This window comes from Amia ocellicauda, chromosome 18 (genome assembly GCF_036373705.1).
Source record: "Amia ocellicauda isolate fAmiCal2 chromosome 18, fAmiCal2.hap1, whole genome shotgun sequence".
Taxonomy (NCBI): domain Eukaryota; kingdom Metazoa; phylum Chordata; class Actinopteri; order Amiiformes; family Amiidae; genus Amia; species Amia ocellicauda.
In genome coordinates this window covers 3436915-3447215 of record NC_089867.1, presented here as the reverse complement: position 1 = coordinate 3447215, position 10301 = coordinate 3436915, and the positions used below count along the sequence as shown (strand labels likewise).

Below are 10301 nucleotides of genomic sequence, written 5' to 3'. Positions count from 1 at the left end.
ACAAAAAAACAACCTTTTGTATATTTGACACTATTCATTTAGCTAATCAGAGAAAAAATAAAAGTACCAGGGAATGGACAAGAGAATAAACAATATTATTATCAGTTAATATGTCAGGTGAAGGGATTTTTTGGAAATGCTGCTCTGTGATTGTCTGGTTTCTCATATTTTGCACTGATGCCTCCTTACTTTGTTGGTTACAGCATGGACAACTTGACCTTGGCCGCTGTCAATAAGACCGACTGCAGGGATGTTCAAATACCCATTGAGATCTTCTTTGCCATTGCAGTGGTGAGCCTGGCTGAGAATCTACTGGTGGTGGTGGCCATAATACAGAACAAGAACCTCCATTCCCCCATGTACTGCTTCATCTGCAACCTGGCTCTGTTTAACATGATCTGCAGCATCTTCAAAACCTGGGAGTGTGTCATGCTGGTGTTTGCCAGCACTGGCCACCTGAACTCCACAGGAGAATTTGAACTAAAGCTGGACGATATCATGGACTCTCTGATTTGCATGTCATTTATCGGCTCCATTTGCAGCCTGTTGGCCATTGCCATTGACCGCTACATTACCATTTTCCATGCTCTGAGGTATCATAACATCATGACCATGAAACGGGTGGCAATCATCCTGGGAGGCATATGGAGTTTTTGTGCTGGTAGCAGTGTCGTCATGATCCTCTTCTTCCATGCCCCAGTCATCATGACTTTACTCATTGTGCTCTTCCTGGTATCGTTGATTCTAATCCTGTTCCTCTATGTACACATGTTCCTTTTGGCTCGCACCCATACTCGAAAGATAGCCTCTCTGGCAGGGAATACTGTCCACCAGAAAATTAACATGAAAGGCGTCATAACACTTACGATCCTCTTTGGCGTTTTTATCGCCTGTTGGTCGCCATTTTTCTTTCATATCCTCCTAAAAATGGTCTGCCAATCTAACCCTTACTGTGAGTGTTATCGGTCCCTCTTCGAAGTTCACGTTTTTCTTCTTATGTGTAATGCAGTGATTGACCCAGTCATTTATGCATTCAGGAGTGCAGAACTGAGGAGCACATTTCGAAAGATGTTGTTTTGTTCTCACTCCAGGCCATGTCATTACTAGATTTCATCTTTGCAAATTCTGTGGATTTCATACAATTACCAATGTGTATGCAGTGGTGACAAGGACAGTGTAGCCCTTGATTTAAAATTAGCTGTGAGTGCAATCCAACATTTTTCTTAGCATGTACAGCAAATTAATCAAAATATCTCAAGGTTTGTCTTAAATTTGAACTTTAGAACCCACAAGAAATATTAATATACCATTTGAAAAAGTAATTCACTTTTGCAAATATTTTTCCTATCAATATCTTCTTTGGATATAAAAATCTGCAGTCTTGTCCCACAATGTTTTCTGTTTTTCATTCCAACTCAATAGATACATTTTTCTCTGCTTCATGCCATGACCAGGGGCGTTGCAAGAGGGTAGGCATCCTATGCAATTGCCTGGGGCCCCAGGCTCAGGGGGGCCCCCAAATGGGAAAACCCCCCTCGGTCCGCCACCCCCCGCTCTCACGGAAGAAAACTGGCGGCATCACCATCAGGAATTATTTTGCCTGGGGCCCCCACATACCCTAGAATCGCATCTGGCCATGACCATAAAGAAGACACACTCAAGGGCTTATCACATCAACCATTTAAAATGTATAAACCAACAGATACTTGGTGGTGGCAATTCCTCACAAAAAGCACAAAATTGAATTGATTTTGGTTTGTTTATTTCATTGTTACATTTCCTGTGCCTTGGAAATTTTAAAACAGGTGACTCCGTTTGTCATGGTTGCAACCTATTTTGTGAAGAAAAACCCAGTGGATTTAAACTTTGTTACAAATAAGTTTCTTAATCCATATAACTGCACATGTCTTACAAATGTCTTAATAAGCAGACATTTACAGAGAAATGTGATAAGCTGGTGTCACATAACACTGTCTCCCATGTACACAACTGTGCCACCCCTATTAGTTTAACAAGGAAAGGGGACACCTCACTCCACCTAATCCCCGCAGCAGGTTCAGAGAAATCTCGGGACACCCAACTCAGACAAAGGGTTTATAAAACAAGGATTTTAATTTTAATTCTATTCTATTCACAATACACAAATCTTTGTGGACACAGGTATATTCCCAAAAATGTTTAAATATAAAACATAAAGGCTGTTCGTATGTATTATTCTCTGTCACAGGCAGACTTGAAACGTTGCTCTCCCCCTCCAGTTGTCCAGTCTTACCCTGTGGGGTGGGGGGCTTCAAGACACTCTGGGAGCATCAATCGCTTACTCCCACTCTCACTGGACTCCCTTTACTTCAAGCCCCCACAGAACATGTCCACCCAGACACTTCAGCCTGGCTGTCTGTCACTCCAATAGCAGCTTCCTGCACTATGGTGCCTTTCCAATTTTTTCAGCAACAAATCCCACCTGTAAATATGAAACGATGCAGATATACAGATTGTAAAGGTAATAAAGGTTTGAATGCTCAATTTCTGCAATCATGCTATATGGGTAGAATTTACAGTGTGATTTATATGTGATAGTGAAGAAACCATTTTGTTTTCAGAATGCACTGCCTTTTTTCTCCTTTCTGACATCCTAAAGAAATATATAGCACCTATCAACAACCTTATAGCACCTGGCAATAACCGTATCTCACCTATCAACAACTGTGAGCACCTTCTTATCTATCACGACATGACACTTGTTTTACAGAAGCCTTAATTAGCCCTGCCTCCTTAATGAGATTGTACCCTAACTGTTTTCTGGTTTCAACTTTTTTGCACGTGTATTGTTGCCAATAAATGTAACAAACAGAACTCTGTTCAGTGTAGCCTTCCTTAGAAATGCTTTGCTCCACAATAGCTGTATACATGCCACTTAATTAGTCACAGGTTCATGATACACAGACACAGCTTGGATTTAGATTGTATTAAACACTTGCACAATTACCATTGCCAGTGCTGCCTGGGTCTAATTGCTTACATTCCAGGGCATTGAGAATATACATAAAAATCATAGGCGTACTAAATTCAGTAGGGTTAAGTTGAATTTCTATCCTATTTCCACTTAAAAGCTGAATACTGTTAAATAAAATAAATTTTAAAAAATCAAGAGAGCACAGATGACAGTGGTGCCCGAGGATAAGAATAGAGAAGCCATATTAAATATGAAGCAGCAAAATAGTTCAACATACTGTGGAATATATGCAATCTGAGATTCCACTTATTTTCTGGAGATAAATGTCACCAAACAACACTGTAGAGTAGTGGTTAGGGCTCTGCACTCATGACTACAATGTTGTGGGTTAAAATACCACCTGGGGTACTTCACTTAGACTGATCCAGTAAAATGCCCAGCTGTATAAATGGGTACAAATGTAAGTCACCCTGGATAAGAGTGTCTGCTAAATGACAAATAATGTAATGTAAAGTCCCTTTCACTTAATTGTGTGTAGTAATACATTGTGTATCTGCAGCATGTGAAAGTCAAAGTTAATGAAAATAGTGTATGCATAATTTGTAATACCTTTAGTGCTTGTAACCCTTTACCTTGCAATATAAAAAGGCTTATATAAAGAGCTCACTGTTTGAAAGCATATTCATGTCTGCACAGAAATACCATTGGCAACCCATACAAATGAGAAGGTTGCTTACTTCCTTTTTTGTTGGCTTTATGAGGATGCATTGTTGAATTGAAATCGGATTTGTATTAACGTAACACTTGTGAGCACGTACAAAAGTCCACAGCAGGAAGTATTAATAGATTGTTCCTATAATATGATTTACTTCCTTTGTTTTGTAAAATATTTCTCTGAATAGGTTACTCACCCTTTGAAGTGTAGCATTTAACACAGATCATAGCTAATAAAGTAAACTCACAATAGAGTTTATGTAAACATTTTCACTATAAACAAATTAATATTTTATTAATAAGCTTGGGGTGGGTTAGGAAAAGGTACAGAATGCAGTACAACATGTCAAAGGTAACTCTAAATAGTAAATGGTGAGTACAAATTCATAAAATAACAATTAATGCCTAATTTCTACACAACACACAAGGTACAGAAAATAAATCAAATGGATAACATATGTCAAATATCCATATACATGTCCCCACAGTGATTAGAGAGTGAATGAAAATAAAAACAATAATGAATACAAGGTCAATGTTTTAGTTTCAGCAGTTTATTATCACCTCCAGAAAACAAAAACATAAGAGGGAAAACAGCATGCACATGATTTGACGTCTAGAAATGGGGTCAATGTTTTCTTGTGTTCTACGCACCTTTGAATTAGCAGAACGTTTTTACTGACAAACTGAGCTCATATTAGGTTAGATAATAGATACACAAAAGGATCAGGGCCCTGGCAAACTCTTGTGATCTGCAGAGTTGCCAAGACCTCTCTAATCAGCAACCGGAACACTTAGTGAAAGCTGTTAGCACAACATAAACAAACCAGAGGACTCACTTATACAATGTGTTGCTTTATATTTTTTACTTGACTGGAAAATTATATACAGCAACAGAATCTTTGCCTTACATTGAACTAACTCACAAAAGACAATAACAAGAGTATTTCAATATTTTATTTCAAATTTGCATCTTAGTGGCACAATTCAGAATGACTTGCTTCTCATACATGGACTGAATCACCACTGCAGTAACGCATATAACATTGAAGCATTACAAAACACACAATTTCAGTTTTCAGTTCAACATTGACTGGCTTGTTACGCTGAATGTTTTAATAGGTGGGATGGTGACACATTAGATGATGAGAAGTGTATGTAAATTAATGGAATTGGCTAGGTATGAACTCTGGGGTAAGTAATGACCTGTCTGAGTTTAAAGCTTAATAAATAGAGCAGAAAGATCAGTAATCACAATTATTTTCAGCATGACATGATAAGCATTTTAACACTTTAACTTGTTAACATAATTCTCTGAAATGTTGTATTAGTCCAATCGGAAGGGTGTTCAAATAAATGAATAAACATAATACTAATAAAGGCATATGTAGTACAACGGGCTAATTTAATCTTTTCTAAGAATACTTTTGAATATCTCAATCGTAGGAATACATGACATACCCTTGAGATGTATTCATGTGCTTTGCTTTTTTGTCTTTTGTTTTTGCAGATTGTTATGCTTTGTTGTTTTTTTAGTTACAACTTAGATCAAGGACTGACATCAACTGGCAACCACTTTGATAACCATTGCTAGCTTGGATAATTGGAGATTTGTATGCACTGATAAAACCCTACATCACAGTGTTGTCTGGAAGATTAATTTGGTTCAGTGGTGGTTTCACATTGTGTCTTTCCATTGGGAGCAGCAAACTCAAAGTTACCACGAAGCATAGGGTATAAAGAGTACAAACAAATTAAATAAAATTAAGTTCAGGTTTTAAACTAATACAAAAATAATAAGGGTTTATAAACCTTTAAAGTGTAATACATTTCAGTATCATATCAGTGATAGATAGATATCAGTGAGTAAAATCCATTATCCACACTTACTCATTATTTTATCAGTTCAACATTTCAGAATATGACCTAAAGGCTGCTTGTGGAACACTGTCTGAATGAATCTGTAGCATTCAACACTTTCTTATAATTTATAAATGTTATTAATATGGCAGATTAACCATCTAAAATGCTGCAGCAATACACTCAAACCATCTTATTAAACACCCTATAAATATACATGAACCATTAACAAGTCATGCTGTATTATATTGCCTCTATATTATATTGTGTATTTTTCTAGTTCTTTAGCTCTAGAACACTAATCTTCCAAAGACCTCTGTATATTGGGTGCATACGGACACTTTATTTGTCAATATTACATACTTAGGGCATTAGCCAAAGACACCGTGGTATAGAGTGATGGAGTGTTACATCAAAAATAATGTAAAAATTATACTTTGTGTTCATATTAGATAGTAGCTGCTGAAAATGTCTTAGTAGTTATTCAGTTTTTCCTTCATACCATCCACAACAATTTCCTTTTAGAAACTATTAAGTGACAAATAAGAAGAGATAGGAAGTGGTTGAGAAAGAGAATTTTCCTCATAGAGGAAAGACAGATAGATAGAGATAGACAGACATAGACAAAAAGACAGATATATAGATGTTGCATAATTGTCAGGGAAGGTGACAAATGAAAAATATGCACTAAGTGTTTGTGTTCTTAATTGATCCCCCAGTTGATTGCAGGTGTGTAGGGTGCTGTTTGGTAATAGCCTCCACTCCATGTGTCCCATGCCTTTGTTAGATTGCAGAAGTTGAACTCCTCTATTTGCATGTTATTATTGTACAAAATAACACAAACAAATAGTACACTTGCAACCAAACAATAGGGCCACAGAGAAAGTAAGAATTACTATCAAATGGCAGCATCTAGTATCTCACAAATCAGACTTTATAACTACAATGCCAGACTATAGTATGCAGGATTTCTATCTTCTGCCTAAGACCCAGTTATGATTTAGATTACTCTTACTATTGTTAGTAGCATAAGAACATGTTTTTTTTAAATTAAAAGTAATTAGTAATTAGTCTTGTTAAATATTGACATGTTCACTATGTCATTTTGTACTAGAAAGAAAGACATTGAATTCACAAGCAATGTTAAAGTTGATTTGATAGTTTCAAAGTGACATTTATTGGCAAATGTGTTTTAATTATTTTAAATTTGGTAATTTGGTAACATTTGCATGCCTGCCTTGACATGAGAGCCAGGATGCAGGTGGAGGTGAATTCAGACAGTTTAAAAATGCAAGCCTTGCCATTCATTTGAGGTTTTTTCTGTTTTCGTGGTAGCCAATGGGCTTATTCATTCTGTGTGATTAAGGGAGTTTCCGGCCTGAACCATTGCTTTGCTAATTTTTTTCTGTAATCCCCACAGTTAATTCCAATGCCTTTGTTTGTATTTATTACAGATTCCTGTGAAGAAGGTAATAACTAGTCCTATGTAAAAAAAAAAAAAAAAAGTCCTATACAGGATATAGAAAGGAAACGTAGAAGACATATTTTTTTAGACAGAATACAGTAAATGCCTAGTTGAAAATATAACATTTTACATAGGAGGTACTACTTAGCTTTGTTTTGTTATTTGTACTAAGACACTCCTGTGCGCTTACCACTGACCTAAATACTGATTCACATTGAAATATATCTCACAACCTCCTGCTTGTAAGTCAGATAAGAAGCAATGGAAGGTTTCTGTTATCAGGTTCATAGACAATGCTAAGATACACAAGTGGCAGTTTATATATTTGTATAATAACCATGTATTTAAAACAAAATTATTACCTTGCAAAGGATACATATCGGTACAGCCGGAGATCTGGTCCTAATTTTATAGTTGTTCAGTTACCAGGGTATGTTCTTACTATGACATGTTCCTGTAGTGTTGCTATAAATACATACATATAAATAAATACATTAAACACCTTCCTGACACTGAGTGCTACCAGCGTTGTTGTACATGCCATCTTACATTCAGCTGAAAATGGTTTCCAATCTGTGTTGGTAGAGTAGTCATTTACACTGACAACTGCAGTGTACTGACTGAAAGCACACTACTCAGCCTTAACAAGTGTCACGTTGAAAAATGTCTAAAATGAACATGTACTCTGAACTCTGAACTCATAGAAACCATTCAGGTATGACAGTAGATGTTTAATCAAAAAGAGTTGTAAAGTGCAAATACATGGATTTTGGAAAATGTTGCCTTTGTCAACTTCGAGAATTCAGACCTTCGCTGGTAGACAGTAACTGGTAGGCCAGTTACTGTCATTAATCTGTGAACATTCCAGGTTGAATTAAATGTAATTTATGTATCTTAATGTGTGACCAAATATTTTGCATATAGCTCTGGTGAAATGTGTGCAATAGAGTTTAATTTGATAGTCAAACCTGTAGAGTTTATTCTTCTCTTAATTGCATTTCAACCAGATTGTCCTTGTGGTTTAAATAATTTTCTATACATGTTGTGTATGAATTCATTGATTACTGGAAGTACTGAAGAGAGCAACTTGTTCTGTTTTTTGTTTCTTTGTTTTTAGCACAAAGACAATTAGAATTTTAACAAACCCAACAGTTTAGTCACAGACAAATATAAAACCAAAAAACAAGTTGATAGTCCAACAGCCTTTTTTAGACATGCCTGTAAATGCAACTGAGCTTCGGTTCCAGGTCTAAATTTTCAGGCTTGAAGGAGAAGACTTGGGAACAATAAACAAGCTAATCCCCAAACGAGGCCAGAAACCTAATTTAAAAAATAGCCTTGTGTAGCAGATACTGGCAGCTTATTTAATTACTTTAAAAATTTCACTTTATTCTGGTGAATCCCTATCCCTGATAGTTGTAGTTTATCCTTCTTGCCTGGTCTTTTTAGACACTTCAAAACTTGTTGTAATAGTTCTTATTAACACCAAATCATTGTCCTGAATTTATTTCACACATTCTCTCAGTTACAAGATATTCAATCACATACAAATTTAGATTTTTAGATTGAAAATATTATTCAAAAACATACGACTCATTCAGGCAAATCATGTCCTTTCATTTTGCAAGGAGCTTCGACCTCCTCAAGTACAAAGTGAAACATACCCTGTTTCTAAGATATATACACCACAGGAAGAGATGCTGGACAGTTGCCACAGAAATCCAGACCAATTGGTTTGAAATCAATGGCTTTTCATGATCCAGAATGAAAGATAATATTGTCTTCTTTCTAGTTGTGCAAATATTTTTGAGGCAACCAAAAAACAACAAACTGACATTTAATCTCTTCTGGGGCTGCCAGCATTGTGATTGCAGGTAACATAATTTATTCATCAACGAAATCTTCGAAATGTTTGGCTCTCCTTGTTTGTAAACAAATGCAAAAGACATCCAAAGAACCAAAACTTGGTCCTGACTGTCTCAACTGCCAACCTGGTGCTTCCTAATATTTGCCAGGCAGTCCACAAGCATTCCTTATGCTGTAACAGCAAATTATTTCTTTGAAGGTCTTTCTCATTTCCTGGCTGCGGAAAGCATATATCAGGGGGTCAATGACGGAATTGCACATGATTAGGATGAGGTACATGTTGAAGTGGGACATGAAGCAGACACAGTAGAGGTTGCGGGGGCAGGAGATCATGAGGATGAGGTGGAGGAAGAAGGGAGCCCAGCAGACTATGAAAATGCCCAGCAATATGGTGAGTGTGATGGCCCCTTTCATGCTGGCCCTCTGGTGGATGGAGTTGTATCCTGGGAGGGCGGCGATCCGTTTCACGTGAGACCGGGCCAACAAGAACATATGGCTATAGAGCGACGCCATGAGCACCAGCATTCCAAAGAACATGGAGATGAGACAGATGATCACGGGGGTGGTGTCGGAGTAAATGATGAACACGATGCCACAGCCTGTGCAGAAGGTCCAGATGCCCGCTATAATGAAGCCGGCGCGCCTGACGGTCATGATGTTGTGGTAGCGCAGGGCATAAAAGATGGTAACGTAGCGATCCACAGCAATGGCCAACAGGCTGCACATGGAGGCCACCACTGAGATACAGATCATGCTGTCAAACATGTTGTCCATCTGCCGGATGAAGTCATCCTTCATGATCAGCTGCCGGTTGTTCAGCAGATAGATGACGATGGTCTCCCAAGCATTCGACACGCTGACTAGCATGTCTGCAACGGCGAGGCTGCACACAAAAAAGTACATAGGGGAGTGGAGGTTCTTGTTCTTCACGATGGCACAGATGACCAGGATGTTCTCCAGCAGGCTGACGATGCCCAACGTCAAGAACACTTCAGTGGCAATGTTGACCTGCTCACATGCTGTGGGCTTGTTTTTACTGGGGATCTCTGTGAAATTGCTATGGGTGGAAGTCGAGTTGGTGAAAAGAGATCCCTGGAAAGGTGTCTTTTCGGAGGCATTCATTTTAATTAGTTATTTGTTTGTTTCTTTGTTATTCCAGTAAGTAATGGTTCCTTAGGATTCTGTTCTGTTCAGGGCCTTTTTGGCTAGTGCATCATAAATTGCTCTTCCTACACACAGATACACAAAGAGAGAAAGTAGAAAATTAGAACATTTCATTTCGATGGAAACGTTCACTATCCCAGTAAATGCGGGTATACCAAATGTCCTGCATCCAAGGGGCATACTACATGACACTAAATAATTGTCATTTACCATACACCTCAGTTTTCCCACCCTACAACATTAACACAGGTGCTAGCTAGGGAGAGAGCAGCAACAGAA

At 37.7% G+C, this 10301-nt stretch overlaps 2 protein-coding genes across 2 annotated transcripts; one reads left to right on the top strand and one right to left on the bottom strand.

The window, feature by feature from the left end:
* Positions 1–204: 204 nt before the first annotated feature.
* On the top strand, positions 205–1622 carry mc2r (melanocortin 2 receptor). Its single transcript, XM_066691386.1, is given in 2 exon segments — positions 205–1152; positions 1503–1622. Coding segments are annotated over 2 exon segments (1068 nt in total).
* Positions 1623–4606: 2984 nt separating this feature from the next.
* Positions 4607–10078, bottom strand: mc5ra (melanocortin 5a receptor). The gene has a single exon (XM_066691169.1). It carries the CDS (start codon positions 9978–9980, stop codon positions 8994–8996), a length of 987 nt encoding a protein of 328 aa, XP_066547266.1. The 5' UTR covers positions 9981–10078; the 3' UTR covers positions 4607–8993.
* Between the last annotated feature and the right edge of the window lie 223 nt (positions 10079–10301).

Excerpts from the sequence above, each read along its gene's own strand:
- mc5ra (XM_066691169.1), bottom strand. The coding sequence starts at position 9,980 with ATGAATGCCTCCGAAAAGACACCTTTCCAGGGATCTCTTTTCACCAAC.